We start from the raw sequence: 19,727 nt of genomic DNA on the forward strand, positions 1-19,727 counted from the left end.
GAAAGCATAAGACACCATCTTAAATCCTATCAAATTAAAACAGACGAGGTCTTGTGGAGTGAAGTCAATGGGTTTCACACACTGTTTGGCCCCGCTCCACCACAGAAACTTACTGAAACTTGCTTTGAATAATGGCTGCTTTACGGCTGCAGTATCACAGTGCACCAGAAGCTTCTCTGCTGGAATCATAATTAAACAGATGTTCTCTGTGAGACCTGTAATTAATGAAGCCACACAATCAGCACTGCATTGCCCTGAATATTTGGTGCTGGCCTCATAAAGGGGTCTGGAGATAAAGGAAGAATTAACAGGCTGCTCTGATGACTGCACAGTGTTTAACTGACTCCAACATCGACCCTTTCAGGCAAATTAAGACACTCAGTATCAGCTTTTCCTAATTTTTCTTAGCTGGCAGTGTGCGTGAGAATAATGATACCATCCACCACCATGGCTGTTTCGTACACTTGAGTTTTGATGGTGATCTGCAAGATCCAGACTGAACTAACAAAGTGAATGTTGTAGTCGTTTCGTCAATATAGCTGACACAGGAGAGACTATTGCCTCACAACACATTTGAGATGAAGTTATGTTGCAGCCAGTGTCTCAATTTCAATTTGTCAGACTAAGCCTCAATTAACCAGGTCCTACTTGTTTTGCTGCCATTGCACTTGGCAGCAAAGACATAAAGATGTCTTGGATGTGACTCTTAGCTGATGAAGACAATTCTCTGATGTCCACAGTATGACTCACGAGTAAAACCTAAGCTGATAACGTATATAGTTCATTGTATTCCATACTGTACTCCATATGCATCTGATGCAAATCTGTACCCCACAGCAAAGAAACCAGGATTAATCAAACAACATGACCGACGCCATTTCCTGCAGCTTTCCCATTGAGATTAACTGTGTGTGCAGGATCATTAACTGTGTGTGCAGTATTCATGCTTGTGCGGGCTGAGGCAGCTCACTTCAAATGATCACATCATGCTTAACAAGGTATTAGTGCTCATATGAGGGGCTATGTAGAGATGGAGTTGATTCCTGATCTTTGCTGTGCACGCGCCTTATCATCGTCGATGGGTGGGTTGAGGTAAACTGGTTATATGGACGAGACATTACTGAACTGAATTAAAGTTGCAGGTCAGTCCATTGAGTTGAAATTATTCATTTTTGGTTAACAACAACAAGGATAATTTCATGCTTTTTCAGTGACAACAATTTACATCACAAATCCATTCACCAAAAACAAAATCAAGACAGAAAAACAAATTTATTCTAAGTAAGACAAATACCTGAAGTCACATTAAATACTGTAACAAGTATATCCAAAAGATGGCTGTATTTAATGATAATGGCCGAGGCAGAAAAAAGCTATCACCATGTGACATCAGACAACAGAGCCCTTTATGTAACTGGAGAACAGTAAGATATGATTGTCGTCATCATCAGTTCCACATGCAAAAAACCCAACCCAAAATGTTCAGAGCAATACACATATTGCATTGCTCGTATAAAATAGCTGTATGCCCTTAATACCAATGCTGTGCTTTCATTAACTTCAACTTTTTACCGTAGCCTTATGAATACAATTTCTAGTGTGTAGGAAGACTTCACTGGGGGTATCTCATGTGCAATATACTGTAGGTAGATGAGCTTTTTATGCATCAGTCCAGAGTCTGGCTCTTTTCCCATTTGTTTCACTGACCATGATTCAACCATAAAATGTGGAATGAATAGTCTTTCTCCCAAAAAGAGACCAATCCAGGTCAAGCCCTTTCATATGTCGTAAAAGGAAAATACATTTTTATCGAGTAAAGAAATAACAGGTCCTTGGAATTCAGTATTTTGCTTGGGGAGGTCAGATTTGTTTTGACGTTGGGATTGGGAGACAGGCACTGTGTTGTGGCCATGATAGGGTGCCGGTAGAGTCCTGAGGTTCACCACGCTGTCGACCTTGGAAACCTTCCACGGAGCCCTCTCAGATTCGTATATGGAAGGTACTGATGTGACAAAAGAGACAATATGAGAGACTGGTATTAGTCATTGTGCATGTTAAGACACTGACTTACTGTAGAGGTGAATAAACACACAGGAATGCTGAGTGCATTCATGGCATCCAGTCCATTGCAGTGCCAACAGACAGTCCACAGGCCATTCAAATAAGCAAATGTGCATAGCGGTGGCTCTGCATGGAGGCTGATAGTTAAATGATATAAATGATCACCAACCATCTAGTGAATGAAAACTGTAAGTAACCAGGTCCACAGCTCACAGTGCTGCAGCATGCAGGCTAATGCATGAATGATCTGATTTTAAAGGGCCAATGCTTGTCATATATAATGAGGTGTATACAACGTGTTGATAAATTCCTCGAACATTTAATCACCTTAAAAAGTCAGGAGCCCTCGTAATCATATTTTCAAAGTCAGCAAAAGAGAGTTTGTTGTCTCCGTCTAAATCCGCCTCCTCGATGGCTTTCTCACACACAAGCTGCACCTCTTCAGGAGTCAACTCCTCCTTCGTCAGCCTATTCAGAGTCTTTTCCAGGTCCTCTTTGCACAGGTAATTATCCACATTGAAATCTGTGGGCAACAGAGATGTATAACAAAAGAACCAACACATTTTCATTTGATCAAATCATTTGAAATTGAAATAATGATAATGGGTTGTTTTAGAAATTCGTCATTACCGTATATTTTGAAGGCATATATTGCCTTCAGCTCTCTAGGAGCCATTTCACTGAGGACTGAAAACATGTCCACAAATTCATTGAAGCTGAGATTACCCATCCCATCCTCTGAGAAAGCCTCTACAATCCTGCTGCAGAAGGGGTTTTCCTACAGATGAAGGGGATGACAACATAGATCAGTACAAAGGATGCCACTCTTTAATGTAAATACCAAGTGGTTTGGATGAGAAAACAGATCTGCAGAGGTATAAACTGGTAGGTGTTTTCTGCTGATCACAGGGTTTATCTGAAAAGGGCTGACTGCCGCTCTTTGCTGAAGCCATTATTTTCACCTCCGTTGCTCAACCATAAGTTGCTACTAAAGATTTTATATCCCAGGTAAGTAGCTTATTTGACGCAATAAATTCCCACTGAAGAGACCTGGAATCTCACTAACTCTGTACTTGTATCTAATATACACACAGCTGTTCTCCAGAGGACGATTAGCATGTTTGAGCTTAATATAAGATCAGCAAAATAACCGATTTGTAACAGTTCAGCTCCACACCTTCTTTCTGTTAATAGTTGTTTTCATTATATCTGTTTGTTTATTAACTCTCTTGTCATTTCAGACCCGGTCATTCACACCTGATCATCCTTCATTCCCTTCACATGGTTCTCACGCCCATCTCACCTGCAACCCATTCCCTCGTTAGTCACTCACTACTTAGGTTCCCTCACTTGCACTTGTCCTCTGCCAGATTGTCTTGTGTTTTGAGACCAAGTTCTCCAGCGTTCCATAGTCTGTGTCCCTGTTTCTGTTCTGTTCCTGCTGTTACTCCAGTAAAGGATTATTATTTGCTTACTCTGTTTTGTCCATTGTGCTTGGGTCCTTGGTCTTCGATCCGTGACACCATTTGTATAAACAGCCATCAGCCTCCTCGGGCAATGCCATGTTTAACTGCATATCCTGAGACTTGTCAGAGCCAGTATCATCCAGTCAACTCAGCCCAGCTCATTACAACTATGATATGAGTGTATTTATGGTTATGAAGCTGTAGAGCACTTTGGGGGATTGCGTATCGTCTAGGTCTCATCAACCCTGCCTTGAGTGGTCTCCATCTTCCTCCCCACCTTCCCTTCAAGCCATGCAATCATGTGACTGTTTTACAGACAAGGGCCACATTGTACGTCTCTGTGCTGAACCCTTGGTGAATAAGGACTCCATATGAAATTGAGTGGTATTTGTGTCTGGTGTGCAGGAGAAGAGTGGAAGTAAATGTGGCTGCAATGTTACACAACATGCAAAATCCAAGATTCCTGGATGTTCTTTTCAAATGGCAGGTGCTTTAAAATAGGTGGGTGTGCATCAGTCCGAATAGAAAGGCTGAGCGTTTCATGGCACATTAACTTTCATGAGCTCACAGAGTGGTGTCATACAATCAGATCAGTGATGACGATGGTTAGAAATCAATTCTGTCTGCTGAAAGAGAGTGTGTATTGATTAGGTGTCTGCCCACATAAGTTGTGGGTGCCGCATTTGTTTTAGTGTCCTTATAGCACAATCCAAAATAAGAAAACACAACACAGATATACACGCTGCGGGTGAAAAGAAAAGTGTGGCTGATCCATTAGGAAAAAGGACTTGCAAGGTGTATGGAAAAGTAGGTGTTTTACCTTTAACTCTGGCATGTTGACTATTAAGGCTAAAGGCACTTTACAATCAGGATCTTTGGTGTAGTCCATCGGTACAAGATGTGGAGCCAACTCATGATATCTGCCATGCAACCTAGAAAAAAATATATAAAATATATATAATATAATATACAATAATATATATAGATTCTGGTTTAATATACACACAACACTGACACGTAACAATATGAAACAAGCTTTAATTTACCTCAAGATAAGATGAGATATACTTTCATGTGTGATACATTTGACAGGCTATGTATATATGTGGAAAACATTTGAACAATAAACAAAAAAAAACAAAAAAAAGATATATAAAAGATATTTATCCTGGGGGAAATTGTTGTCTATAGAATGTTAGAGGACAACTAATTTGGTGCGGTCATGTACTTACTCATTCTCTCTTCTGACCCTTTTGGATTGTGCTTTGAAAACCTTGAATTGTATGTCATTCATTATTGAAAACAATATCAGAGACTGTGTGAATGATAAAAGACACAACGTTGTGAGAGTGTGTGCTTATCTACACTGTCCTTTGCCTAATCCCATCATGGGGTAGCTGCGTTGCCAGAGCAGCGCCACCTATCAGCCGGAACACTGTTCCTAGAGGACAAACTCACTCCAATTAAATTAAATAAACCTGTCAAAATGATGGAGCTTCATTGGTACACCGCAAGAAATGAGCGGGTAAACCTGCAGTTATTATGTGCCATGACCGTGGAAATTGTTTGGATTGTACAGCCTCTGCAAAGTTGGCCTCGTAACATTAGATTTAACTTCCAAAACAATTACACAAGAAACAGAATAACTGAAATGTTTTAATCTAGTGATATGACTGAGGGGTTCAAATCCTTATGACATCACCATTGCAGCTGGACACAGAAATAAGAAGTGTTTTATGAAGGCTGTAAAGTGAAGGACCAAATCACGCCCTCTGCTGATTGTCAATTTTGTTTCCAGTTCAATGATGTCCTTGGAATCAAAGCCAATTGCACTAATGAGGAACAAGTACATGCATACTATTTGTTGGAAAAGGAAGAAAAAAAACACAAATATTTTGTTTTGTGAGAAAGAAATTAAAAGAGGAGAGTCCTGCTGAAAGGAAAATGTGGGCTTATGTGGTTTTAAAGTAGGGTAGTGATTGTATCATCTAATAAATGTAGGATCAAACAAGCATGTTTCTGTTCTTATCCAGAATCCAATCTGTTTTGTAATATGAACATGAATCCTTCATTAGTTCTTGATAGTTTGTGTAATTTTAGAAGACAGTTACCAATGCTTACATGACTTCAATGTCTTATTGTTCGAGATTTCATTTAAAAAACTATCTTTACTGCATAAATCAGATCCCCAATTCTTGTGATTCTCATCCTTTTCTAATGTTACACTGCAACATTCTTGAGTGTCAGCTTTTCGATTAGTAGCTATGTGGGTAGTGACTGATTTCCGTCCTCGAAGATCCTGTTCTTTACTCGCTTTAACAAAGAGGTTCCAGGCCATTTGTATCGTTGGGTGAGGTTCTCGTTTAATTACAGTTCTCTACTGACAATAAAACTGTATTTATACTAATTTCATGGTCTCCCTCTGGTATGTCTTGCTTGCGGTAAAACGTGCGATCTCCCTGTCACCCATACATCATTACCTCTGTCAGTTGCACCTGTGCCCCATATATAAACTACCTGCCACACTAATACTGGTCAACCTGAGATAGGCTCCAAACATATAATACACAGACATAACTTGGCTCCTACAATGTGTCTTCCAACATGGTCCTGAAACACAAGCATCATTGGCCAATTCGATTAAACGAGTCATGATACCTTCCCCCAATTACTAAGAGTATAGATATTTATTTAATGTTTGTAAGTGTTGAGTGTTGCACATGTCGAAAGAGGTAGAAATGTGACACTGAAAACAACACCACAGTCAAAAGGTCAACATGACTTTCAAAGGTTTAGGTAACATACTGATGCTACAGGACAGAGCCTTCTAGATCTTCATTGACAAACACCTTAAGATTAAGATTTAAGCTCCCTGAACCATCAATGCACATTCTGTGACATTTCTAGGTACAATTGCAAGCGTCGAGATTGGCTGTTATGCTGCAGACTGTTTATGTTTGCTGAGATGTTAAGTTGATGGGGAGCAAAAAGAAGATCATCAATGGGTTGTTAAGAAGATCATTTAGGATGCCAGTCCATACAAGGACATTTATTAGTCACTGAACTATAAATGTAAATATATAAATGATATGTTAAACACCAATATAATTATGTTTAGGCTAATCTTATGGTTAGAGCAAGTGGCTTATAACCTAGTTACAGTGCTGGTTACATTTTAAAAAACAATTAAAAAAACATGTGCATCAGAGTTGATTAAAAAAAGTCTTACCGCAGAATTTCTTTGCGGGTGAAAAATGTACAGTCCTGCAACAAGATAAAAACAACATATCAAAACATAAATATAAGAATCAGGGACTTTTGATAAAAGACTGCATGGCAAATTATTTATGATACAATAGATATTTACACATTTTATAAAACACTCTCAATGACACATCTGTGAATCACATAAAACAACACGGTTTCTCTGAGGTCACAACTCTTACTGAAGACTAGACTACGAGGTATCTCTTAAATGATGACGTACGTGCGCGTTGTCAACCTGCCACTTGCAATAGGAAATATGTGGCATAAGGAACATTATCTGTTGTCTCACATGCATATGTTGGCACGCATCATCCAACAGCCCTACAGAAAAGCACTTGACTTTACATTTTCCCTGGTATCACTCTGTCTCAGCTGTGCTCGAGACTGTGAGAAGCACAGCAAAGAAGCCGAGCTCTAGACAGATCTATTCACTCAAAACAGTCCCACTGAAGATATTTGTGTTCAAGATAATTGTATATGTAAAGCAATAACTGTTCATCATAACCTTGTCTCCATTGTGTAAGATTACACCATTAGTAAGTCGGTGGGTGGTAAACAACGAAACAAACAAGTTCTCTCACTTGATATCAGGCTAGGTGTTAAACCTTAAATATCTGATGCTAGAAAAATAAGACAAAACACAAAGACAAAAACTAATGCAAACAGAAAGCCACATTGTGTTAAAAGCAGCAGGAGTAACCAGAGAGGCTCTTGAGAAACAAACTGTCTCCCGAGCGTAGAGTTTCACAGCATGTCACACCGGTTTGGCATCAATTATTGACACATGATAAACCTGTGCACACAAGGATGTGTTTCTTCCAAGGAAAACCTGGATTATTGGGATCAAAGGGCAAGATCTTCTCAAATAGGGGCACAAAAGCCACCAGTTTGCAGTGAAATCGACACCTTCTGTTCGCACCAATCTAGACTGCGTAAATATTTAAATATTTAAACAGTCCTAACTGACGGAAAATTGATTATTGCCTATCATTATTTGATGGGGATCAGAGCAATATGGTACTAATGATCCATATACTCATCCATGAGCCTTTTTCTCAATCTCACAAGCTTATCAGTACTATTTGCTTTACACAGTCAAATCAAGACATGGCTAATATCAGGGGGAAATATAAATAGTGATATATAATAATAAAGTCATGGAATAGTAAAAAAAATGTAATGTAACATTCATGCAATTAAGTCTTTAAAAACTGACACATAATAAGTACGAGCATTACAACGGTGTATATAAGCATTATTCTCGATTTACAGTCTACGTATATACTTCTTTTATGCTTTAACATGTTTTTTTTGACTCAGGGGTTGGACAACACTCTTCCAACAATCTGCAGGTATAGACTTACCTGGTAGGCATCAAGTTGCTCGTCGGTAAATATCGTTTGCTTGTTTCCCATCTTAATCAGGTAATGTGTTGCTCGTAAACATTCACAACACTGAAAGTCCGAAGCCTTTTCTCAATGAAAGGCATGTAGGGGTCCGCGGCAAAGACAACGTCTCCGCACAGGATGGGCTGACGACGTTGCAAACTCTTAAGACTGGTTGTTGCTGTTGTCCTTACAGGAGATGTCCGCCATGCCTGTAAAGCGTAGGGGATGCAAGAAAAACATGAAAATGAAAAGAAAAGTAGAAAACCAGTGTCCAGAGTCGGAGCCAGTGGAGGTTGCATGCGGAGACCTGGAGCTGCAGACGGATGTGCGGCAGGCAGGCAGGCAGCTGCTCCACCAGAGCCACAGGCAAACCAATAGGAACTCAGGTAAATAAATACATACATAATCTAGAACCTGCTGGTAATGAAGATGCTGTCTATAATGTGTGGGTTGCGTCATCTTAACAAAACCAAACATGGAATTGAATACTACAGCTTTGTATGCAGTTGCACGTCAACGTACGTCATTGTATTTTGGGTGAAGACAAAAGTGGGGTGTAACGTGCAGTGGTGGAAAATGTATGAGTCATTATGCCTACTACTATCATCATCAATATTATTACTATTATTATTTGTATATGTTGTTTATAAGCTCTTAATCTGCAAAGTATAGGCTAAGGGTAGATGTCACATATGCGCCCAAATAACTGTAGTATCCTTTGAATGTTCCATCTAAAATGTAGTGTCTAGTTATTATAATAAAAATACTCAAACTGAGTAAATAATAAAAGTTACTTCCCATCATTGGTAATTTGTATATAAGTACTACAAACACAAACCTTTTTGTCATCTCTTTTATTTTGTAAACAAATGCAATTATATTAGAAATGCATATTTACATGGATTACTTCACCGCTGATTTAAAAGATCATCTATTTTCCATCCTCTTGATTTAATTAATTGAGCAACGTCAGCATACACATACACAACAACACACACAAAACATGAGTAAATGATTTGTCATCGCTGTGTACAAATAAAACACTTTTCATTTCCACGAACCTGTTGCACAAACACAACATCTAACAAATACTGCAACGATCCCCCCGTCCTCGTCCTCGCTTTGACGGAGAGCATCGCCTCCGTCTCCGCGGCACAGTCGGTCTCATCCACCTGCGTGCTGCTGCAGCACAGTGAGCGTGTCCTGACTGCACCCCAGGACAGATGCCAGTTTTACATTCACCCCCCCAAAAAAACAATCACCGCCTTGTCCCTTTTCATTGCGTTGATTAAAACCGTCGCCTTTTAGTGCGATAAGTAGCTTTCAAAGTCTTAAAGTTGGCCGCGATGGACTCGAAGCGAGAGAAAGATCAAGGTAAGTTGTGACGGATAGCTTGTTGCTATGCTACCCGCCAGCGGTCCGCGCTAGCTAGCCGCGGCTGCAGCTAACGCGGAGCTAGCAGCGCCTCGTTCGTCACATAACATTGTGCGCGCGAGGCATCGTCAGATGAGACATGAACAATTATAATTTAATTAACTAACCCACCCACTCTCATCCGGCTGATTCGTGCCCGAGAAATCACGCAGTCGAAGCCAAGAAACAGGCGGCTACTAACGTTAGCTAACAACACTTACTGGTGTCGAGCTAAGCTAAACACCGTCACATTTTCTGTATTATTTCTTTCTGTGAGTTCCAAGATGTGTTTGATGGCCCTACTTGTCCAAACCATGACTGTTTCCCCCCTTTTTTTGTAGCGGGGTTAAAGCAACCTGTCTGCTAGTCCTTTTCATTTTCACATTAAGTAAATACATACACATGAGGTGATATATAAATCTGAAAGTATCACAGGATGAAATGTAAACAAAAAAATTATGTACCCCGGCATCATTATTCATGGTCAACCTGTCAGGGAGTCTGTTTCATTTGTTCAGCCTCATTTGTTCGAGTATTCATGTGCAGATTCTGCCTGAGGATATTAAACCAAATATAACTTCCTCAGTTGTTATTCATACATGCGACAACATGCAGCACGCACACAAACAGGCACCGTCTGCCTGTTTGTGTCGCGTGTGTGTGTATATATATATATATATATATATATATATATATATATATATATATATATATATATGTATGTATGTGTATATATATATATATATATATATATATATATACATATGTATGTATGTGTATATATATATATGTATGTGTGTGCGTGTAGTATTTAGTGTTTACAGCATGAGTGTATGGGTTGTTTGATGGTTCCGCCATAAACGGAGCTGACACAACGCTTCCAGCATTCTGCTTCTGCAGCGCTGACTCACAACTAAGGACACTGGGGTTGTGTTGCATATATCAGGACAGACACGTGGATGTGGTGTGTTATGCTGCAGTCTTGTTCCTCTTGATACCTTCAGATGCGGACTGCGAGAGGATAACGGCAGTGCTGCTCAAGTCACGGACAGGAGAATTTGATTTGGAGTCAATACTGTTTCTCAAATTGAGAGGTCTTGGTAAGATGTAATTACCGCATCTACTATTATTGCCTTCAAAAAGGCATTATTGTTGCTCATGATTAGTTGTGTGTCTTACAGGAATCCACGATCTTGGATGCATTGGGGAGTGTATGAGTTTAGAGAAACTGGACCTCTCTGGAAATAACATCACAAATTTAGCTCCTCTAGCGTCCCTTCGGCTTCTTTCTGTACTCGGGTTGTCTGCCAACAGGATTTCCAATTTAGGTAAGATTTCAGGAGCAAAATATTCTTTGGTTCCATGCTGCATGTTCACTTTTCATGGAAACTTCTGTCATGAATATGATTTTTTTTAAATTTCATATTGCATTTGTGCTTTCAGAGCCCCTACGCACTTGTGAGAGTTTACAGCACTTAAACCTGGCTGGTAATATCATATCCAGGTATTGCAATATGACCATTGACCAAATGCTTTCCCCCAATTAATAAGTTTGTGAATATGTCAATAATTATAATATTAATTACATTGTATTCAAACAATGTAATAAGTCATTGCTGGTAAAACCAATAATATTTTGATGACAACATCCTGAATTGGTTGTGTAAAAATATTGTTATGTTTTTCAACAGCATTGAGAGCCTACACTGCCTTCAACCTTTGAGGAAGCTAGAAAATATACGTCTTAAAGACAACACTTACAATTATACTAATCCAGGTATGTTTTTTGTGACTATTGGAAAACAACCCCATGAATATAATATCTTGATAAGATAACTCACAATGGCTTTCTCTGTGTACAGTGTGCAGGAACTCATCATATAGAAACATAGTTTTTGAGATGTTCCCCAACATCAAGGTGCTGGATGGTAAGATTTTTTCTTTTTTTCCTTTCAGTCTCTTTTATAAGGTAACTGCTAGACTGTTAAATGTTTGAATCTGTTTCTAAACTGTAGGTGAACGAGTGGTCGGACGTGGGAGTGAGTTGTACCAATTATGCAAGGACATTGATGATACTATTAAAGGTATGTTTGTTAATTAGTGTGTGACTGTAACATGACGGGTAACTTATTAATACAACACCATTAATCAGTCTAAGTTCAGTTGTTGAACAAAGTATTTATCTTGCATATACAATCGTCCAATGGCTTCCCTGACATGTCTGTGATTCAGTTGTAAAAGTTTTACAAATATTACTGAACTGGTCTTCTTTCTATGATTGTTCAGCTGGTTTATACAAGAATGGACAGCTTGTTGAACATCCAGATTGCAAACCATGGGTCGAGGATAATTACTGGGAGATAAAAAGATCAAATAATGCCATTATTGAAGAAGCCTACAAACAGTTTAACGGTAAGAGGTTCTCTGCAGAGCCGTTTTTTACAAAATAAGTAACCAGTCAACTTAACTATATTGTGTTTCCACTGTGGTATCCTATATAATTATTTTTCTCCAGATGTACTTCATGAATGCAGACTCCTCAACAACAGAGCCACTCATGTCATTTCGCAAACTGAAAGATCTATGAGCCTGAAGAAGCAGCCAAAGCAGTATGCTATATGAGTTGTGCTATTTTAGACACATTAGTCTGCAATTTGTTGTTGTATGATATACCATGGCTAATGTACTGTAGGTTTTTCAAATTACTGAGCTGTATCCAAATGTGTCATTGCACATTTGTGTTGCAGTGTGAGGCATTTGTTGAAATTCTATCTCATCCTATGCATTATGTATCGAAGGATACATGTAAGTGGTTTGAAAACCTTTATCCATACTGACACCCCTCAGTTTGGTTCAAATATGTATTTATTTGCACAGTGTGCATTTTGTACCATGTTGTAGCCTGCATTTATAGAGAGATATGCTGCTTAAGATTTTCTATAGGTTTGAAGTAATTAAGAGCTTTTTTTCCATTTTGCATTGCTGGATAATTTTGGGAGTAAATGTCTCCCATGATGTATGCTTTCTTTGTAAGGTGAGCTTTTGCAAAAGTTGATTGAATGATTGTTTCAGCTGTTTCTACTTGTTTTATATCATACAGTCTATTTATGTGTGGAACCGCCTCGGGGCAAATACAATGCTTATAAAGTCGTGCTTCACATCTTGTTTTACTCATAACTACATCTCGTACTGTACGTACATATAATATATTGTTTGCACATCCACAGCCAAATGAAAACACGTATTAATGGTGTGGTGTGGACTCTTGAGGAGCAGTCGAGTGGCGCCACTTGGTGGTGGTCCTGAAAGCTACCTGTGCGGCAATTCCAGTCGCATTCCATTCAAACTTCGGACCAGCAATAAGATCGTTTAAGATCACATGCACGCGGTTTCCTCTCAAAAGCTCGTTTTTTTTTTCATAGCGTGGAATTACCTGCGAATGCACATAACGTAGTTTCCCTAAATGTTGCTAATCCAGGAAGACATCCAGAATAAGAGCATGAAGTAATCCTGTTTTTGCAGGTACATTAAGTGTCGGTATTAACGCTATAGAATAAAGTAAAAAGCGTGTTTAACTGAACGTTGCATCCATCAAAATAATGTAAATGTTCACAAATCATGACGATAAATAATGCGTGGATTTATTTCATACGGGTTGATTATTTGGGGGAAATAGTCCCAAACGGAAATCAGCTTTGAGTTGCGGTGAGTTTAACGAGCGCTGCTGCTGCTGCATCGACCTTGGCGAGTTGAAGATGGCAGGGACGGCGTGGAGGTCAGCGGTATGTACGGGGGGAATGTGGGACTAGCGTTTTAAGTGCTGCATCAAACTGATACCATTGTGTTTATATTAATCCAGTAACGTTAAGACTGCAGTCAAACCAGATATTAACGTTAACGTGACCGACCCATTTAGCTAACCTAGCTAGCTAAGCGCTACTTGCTTGTTACTATAGCAACCTGATCATTGACTGACGGCTCGGTTAGCTAACGTAGCTGCTACATGTCTTACGTTATCGTACCTTGTTGTCAAAGTTAGTTTATAGCTGATTGCTCTACAGATGTCAATGAAAATGTCCCTCATCTACAGATTCTTAACCTACTAAAACAGTGGGGTTTGTCGCTCAATGGCAAGGATAAAATCAAGGCTCAGGAAGTAAGTTCAGCATAAAGCTAGCTACGTATTCAAATGTGCACTATCCTTGCTGCATTTGGAGAAAAGCTATCAGTCCCCCGCAGTAGTAACGCTCATGTTAAATCAAATCTGGAATGGGCACTTTGTTTTTCCAAATGTTCTCGGGCAGCGCCTTTGCTACTGCATGTCTACAAGTTCTGCAATTCAACGAACCTACGATAACATGTGTAATTTACTGTAACCTGTCAGTTGTGTTTCAAAGCTAAAGGTGACCTCTGGCTTTTCCTATTTGTGATTTAGATTACCCTCTTTTGAGGTGATGCTGATTATCAACAGCAAAGGCTCATTTGATTTGTGGATTATACTGAACAAGACAACAGAAAAGTGCCTTTTTAAATACAATGAGCATGCTATTCAAGAACTCCTGCTGCGAGTCTCTTCTTCCAGAACGTCCTTTGCAAATTGCTCCCAAGTCATGCTTATCATCCATGCAGATATGATTTGCTTGTGTTTCATGTAGATTTATTGCCTTTCGTGTTCAAAAATGTGTGCTGGACTAGTGACCAAGGATTAGCACAACATTATGTACATTATGTACCCTTTGGTCATAAACAGTGCTTCACTCAATAGTTATCCAGATCAGGTAGTATTTTAACATAAGTGTACTCTTCATGGGTACTTCTGTTCTTTGCTGGGGTTGGGGGGGAGTGTTTTATTGTTGCCTGTACAAACCTTGGCCATTTTGATTGTCAGGTGTCACGAGTGGTTGGAGCTTTGAAGAAAGAGCCTCCCCAACCCAGGACGTTCATGCGTGGGGTATCTATCTTTTCTCTTGTGCTGCACAAAACCTCTTGACGACCTTTGATGCAACTTTTTGCTTGTATTAACTGTGACTCTGAAGTGGGTAATTATTCTTGTATCATTGAATGTTATGCGTCTTTGGTCTGTCCCACAGATTCAAACTGTTACTTTAATCCCTGGGGATGGAATTGGTCCAGAGATCTCCACTGCTGTCATGAAGATATTTGAAGTTGCTAAAGTTAGTACTTGGTGAACAGAACAGAACATTAACCAGATATTTATTCATTTTGTGGTTGCGATAGATAACACTATATTTGCATTACTCCAGCACTAATATTTGAGACTAATCACATAAAATCAGAAAAAATAATTAAAGTCTTGAAAAAGCTGCATAATGTCCATACACTTTTTAATTTAAACTAGGCACCTATTCAGTGGGAGGAGAGAAATGTTACAGCCATCCAAGGACCTGGTGGCAAGTGGATGATCCCTCCTGATGCCAAAGAATCCATGGACAGGAATAAAATTGGCCTAAAAGGTAACCTGCTTAATGGGCATATAATTACTTAAAGAAACTACAATAGCAATAAAACCACTTCATCCTATGTGTTGGAAAGAGGTTTAAAAAACAAGTGACAGATACTCTACTGTTTATTACAAACATGACATTGGTTTAGATCGTATCCCTCCAAAAATGAGTTCTAGTGAATACTATTGAATTGCTTAACAACCTACAGGTCCTTTGAAGACACCAATAGCTGCTGGCCATCCCTCTATGAACCTCCTGCTGAGGAAAACCTTTGACCTCTATGCCAATGTGCGCCCCTGTGTGTCCATTGAGGGCTATAAGACTCCCTACACTGACGTGAACCTGGTCACCATCAGGGAGAACACTGAGGGAGAATACAGTGGGATTGAACATGTGGTGAGACACTTTAACAAGACAATCCTTGTTTAGTTGTTACACTGTTTATTTTTCATACATTACATTGCTTCACATTTTGATTATTTCCTCACTGAATTAATATATAGGCTTATTTCATTTAGTAGATTGTATCTCATCTTCTTTAGCTTCCCCATATAGACACCTTTTGAGGAATGGAACCATTCGCGTTTTCTTTTTGAAATAGCTCAAACACAAGTTATACTTTACATATTTTACCTGAATGTCTCCTTGGATTTGTATATTTTCAGATTGTTGATGGGGTTGTACAGAGTATTAAGCTCATTACAGAGCAAGCCAGCCAACGCATCGCAGAGTATGCTTTTGAATATGCCAAAAATAATCAGAGGGCCAGTGTTACTGCTGTGCATAAGGCCAATATTATGTAAGTTGTATTCAGTACAGATTACTTGAAGTAATTTGACATTTTAAAGCTGTTCGCTCAAATTAAATGGTTGTACTTCCTCTCATTTATAGGCGCATGTCTGATGGCCTTTTCCTACGAAAATGCAGAGAGGCAGCTGAAAAGCACAAGGATGTGAAGTTCAATGAGATGTACTTGGATACTGTGTGCCTTAATGTAAGTCCCAATAGCTTTTGAAATTAATTGGTTTTGTGTGTATGTTTTAGATGGATATAAAGAAATATTTTGTTGGAGGTTTTGCTTATTAATTAATAGTTGCATGGTTTATACATGTTCTTGTAGATGGTACAGGATCCCACACAGTTTGATGTATTGCTGATGCCAAATTTGTATGGAGACATCTTGAGGTAAGTAAAACTCTTACATAGTGCACCTGTTGTACTAATAAGTAATATTTTCTCCATTATCTTTCTTCAATAAAATTTTTAAGACAGCAGATACAGTATACATGGAGCAAGTTCTCTATTTGTGGACATGCGTTACACAATTATTTCATCTTGTTTTAATGTACATTTAGAAATAAGTTGGAACCAAGAAAGTAGCACAAACTGTGGATTCAACCACACATATTCCAACAATTACAATAGACGTAGGCAAAGTAACTTTGGAAATTATGATTTCACAGATTTATTGTATCAATAAAAGACAAATCAGTTGAAATCTGAATTAAATACTGTACTGTATATACAGACAGATTTGTACTGATACTGAGTATAAAAAAAAGAATTGCACTGACTAGATCTGCATCACTTGCAAATGATGTACTTGGCATGTACATGAAATCTAATTAGCAAGGTCAATGTTTATGCACAATAATACATCTCAAGGTAACTGTGTTTACCATTACAGTGATCTTTGTGCTGGACTAATTGGAGGTCTTGGAGTAACTCCTAGTGGAAACATTGGTGCTAATGGTGTTGCCATATTTGAGTCGGTATGTTCTTTTTCTTCCTTCTATTTTTCCTTTTCCTCACAGTGATGATCAAAGTACATGTTGCACAGTAGAAGTGTGTGGGATGAGTTAGTTAAGGATAGAGACCAAGTGTGCACATCCTGGCAAATATGCGAAAACAAAAAACTTAACTCTAGGGCTCAGTGGAGGTCTGCACATAGTTCCACATGGCTCCAAAAGGTTAATTTCTCTTTCTCTTGTTACAATCTGCAAAGATCTTCATCAGGCACATGTGAAAGAGAAAACAGGCCTCCCTTGTTGCCCACGTCGCTATCACATGTCAGCAAACAGCAGGGGAAGAAAATATACCACATGTGACTAGCAAAGGCGCGTTGTTTTTTATTCTTCCTTCTTATCTAATGACCACCATGTGTTTTTCAGGTTATGTCATAATTAACATTGTATGCCATATACATATTTTGTTGAGTGGGGATTCCTGGCGTTTCTATGTGCAAGTCCTCTATTGCCACCTTGTGGTATATTTTGTCCCTGTTGTCTGAGGACTAGCAAGTGACCGTGATCGGGACTGATTGCTACTGGTACATGGAGGCTGGTTTTCTCTTTCACATTTACCTGCGGGTAAATTAAACAGATTGAAATGTTCCCTTACAAGAAAAATAAACAATTTGGCGTGTGCAGACCTCCTTTGTGCCCGAGAGTTAGTTGTGGCAGATCGAATGTAGGTTTCTTCATGTTTCTCATCTTGTCAGAAATCTGAACTATGACGATAAATTGTGATTCATTTCTCCTGTCAGGTTCATGGAACTGCCCCGGATATAGCAGGAAAAGACATGGCCAACCCCACCGCCTTGCTGCTCAGTGCTGTCATGATGCTGCGGCACATGGGCCTGCATGGCCACGGACAGAAGATTGAGACCGCCTGCTTTGACGTCATTCGAGACAAAAAGGTAATCTACTTTTCAAGAAACAACGAAATGCCATTTTGGTTGTATGCTTCTTTCATTTTTTTATTGTGATTTTTATCATCCGTCTTCAAGGTTCTAACCAAAGACCTGGGAGGAAACTCAAAGTGCTCAGAATTCACAGAAGCAATATGTGAACGAGTGCGGGATCTGGTTTAATAAGACCACAAGTTATTTGTCACGGTCACTTTATTTCATGTCAAGTTGTAACTGCACATTTTAAACCATGATATGTATTGTAGAAAAACAAAACTCTGGGATTGGATTAGTAATTCCAAATGTGTTATTATTCTTGTTGCACAACACAATATATATGTATTGTATTCCTGAATTCTTTCATCTGTGGTGGATATTGTCTATTTATTGTCTGAATAATTATATACTATTATGTAGTATGTAAGTGATACTTTTATTTTTGACAAAAGATGCAATCTGTAACCTCCATCAAAACTTGAGAAAATGTCAAGGGGTTAAACCCTTCAATTATGATTGTGTATACATTTCATATTAATTTATGATCTTATGATCTCTATTACACATTTGCAGATATGTTGCACTTAAGTGTTCATATCATACTGTTGTTGTCTTGCTGCAAATATAATTAATGTATAAAGAAAAATGAATGTTACAATGACATCAGAAATGATGAATGACTTTATTCAGTGTTTTGCAAATGACTTGTGGGTGTCATAAACCATCTCAGCTGCTATGACGATGACTCCTGTGTGATTACATTCCTGGTGGAAATTATGTCCATGTTAAGTTTGTATCCAAATTGGTATAAACCCTCTACTGAGTACCACATATTATTTACAAAACATACCGGGTAAGATCCTGTCATGCAAATAACTGGTATGATTTCAAAGCACTACAAATAAATTGTTTCCCAGAAACAAAAAGGAACTAGAAAGAAATAGTTCTGCTCAAGAGAAGATCTATCAAAATGGTGTTCTCAGTATACAATTTGGTTCCTGTATTATTGATGCATTTTTAACAAAAGCCACAGAGATGATTCAATTCCATGCATGACCACAAGAATGATGAGATATGTGATGTGATTTTCATACCAACAGGCATTCTATAGGAACTTGACTCAACTCTTAATGGAGGCTCTCTGACCTTGTGGTACAGCTCCAACACAACAGGGCAACAGAGCTTCATTGTGGGACCAGAAACCAGACAACAATATAATGAGCAATAGTTTGCTGAAATCCTTAAGATTACATGGCTTAGTGAATAATCTATTTAGTACATAACATTGTTTATTGATCCATGTTCTGCCAAACTTATCCAGCTCTTCTCCAGAAACAGAAGTCTTCTTAGAATAATGTTGGGCATTAGAGGTGGCTGATGCATTGACTCAGCTCATTCCTTCTTGCATGGTCCGGTACACTTCTTTGTCCTTTCCCCCGATGACGTCAGACACCTTGGTTGCTTGAATGCCGAGCTGTCGGCAAAGCTGCACGGCCTCCATGCTCAGCTCCTCTGTTGGCTCCATGGTTTCTGTGTTGCTACAACACTGGAACACAGTTCTAGGGTCATATACAGTATATTTCCACATGAATCATGACTAATTGCAGTAAGCCATTTAAAACCATTTACTTTAATTGCTTCACCTCGTATATATATCCTGGTCTGGTACAAATCTCAAAAAAACATGAAAATAAAACTACAAATAAATGTTAATTTATGCCCGTGAATGGTTTATTCCCAATACAGACAAATACAGTCATATTACATAACTTCACGAGAGATATGGTTAATGTCACGAATGCAGCATATCATTTTCCATTATCTGGAAAATAAGGCACATTATCTTCAGTGTTAAAAGCATTGACAAGCTCTTGTCTTGTCCCCAATGAGCATGGCATTGCTGATGGTAGCTTTTTTTTCACTGCTTCCTCGAGAGAAACTTAGGGGACATTCTCCCCACCAGCTGTGATAAACACCTCTG

General features: G+C 38.8%; 2 protein-coding genes across 5 annotated transcripts; one reads left to right on the forward strand and one right to left on the reverse strand.

Moving 5' to 3' along the window:
- Positions 1–1,151: 1,151 nt before the first annotated feature.
- Positions 1,152–8,584, reverse strand: cib2 (calcium and integrin binding family member 2). Of its 2 annotated transcripts, XM_034534974.1 has the most exons (7): positions 8,490–8,584; positions 8,159–8,391; positions 6,757–6,791; positions 4,348–4,459; positions 2,692–2,839; positions 2,389–2,584; positions 1,152–2,002 (listed from the first exon to the last, which is right to left on the reverse strand). In XM_034534974.1, the coding sequence occupies exons 2-7, from the start codon at positions 8,207–8,209 to the stop codon at positions 1,981–1,983; spliced, it is 564 nt and encodes a 187-aa protein (XP_034390865.1). In that variant the 5' UTR covers positions 8,210–8,391; positions 8,490–8,584; the 3' UTR covers positions 1,152–1,980. The 2 variants fall into 2 exon arrangements, with proteins under 2 accessions (XP_034390865.1, XP_034390864.1); XM_034534973.1 differs by having other exon boundaries at positions 8,159–8,575.
- A 3,027-nt stretch (positions 8,585–11,611) lies between these two features.
- On the forward strand, positions 11,612–18,485 carry idh3a (isocitrate dehydrogenase (NAD(+)) 3 catalytic subunit alpha). 3 transcript variants are annotated; one of them, XM_034534977.1, is made up of 12 exons: positions 11,612–11,679; positions 11,882–12,007; positions 14,484–14,546; positions 14,686–14,769; positions 14,955–15,069; positions 15,269–15,456; positions 15,726–15,859; positions 15,952–16,054; positions 16,181–16,245; positions 16,748–16,832; positions 17,606–17,758; positions 17,849–18,485. In XM_034534977.1, the coding sequence occupies exons 2-12, from the start codon at positions 11,972–11,974 to the stop codon at positions 17,930–17,932; spliced, it is 1,110 nt and encodes a 369-aa protein (XP_034390868.1). In that variant the 5' UTR covers positions 11,612–11,679; positions 11,882–11,971; the 3' UTR covers positions 17,933–18,485. The 3 variants fall into 3 exon arrangements, with proteins under 3 accessions (XP_034390868.1, XP_034390867.1, XP_034390869.1); XM_034534976.1 differs by lacking the exons at positions 11,612–11,679; positions 11,882–12,007 and adding exons at positions 12,019–13,377; positions 13,686–13,751; XM_034534978.1 differs by lacking the exons at positions 11,612–11,679; positions 11,882–12,007 and adding an exon at positions 12,019–13,377.
- Positions 18,486–19,727: the final 1,242 nt, after the last annotated feature.

This window comes from Cyclopterus lumpus, chromosome 6, assembly GCF_009769545.1.
Source record: "Cyclopterus lumpus isolate fCycLum1 chromosome 6, fCycLum1.pri, whole genome shotgun sequence".
In the NCBI taxonomy this organism is placed as follows: Eukaryota; Metazoa; Chordata; class Actinopteri; order Perciformes; family Cyclopteridae; genus Cyclopterus; species Cyclopterus lumpus.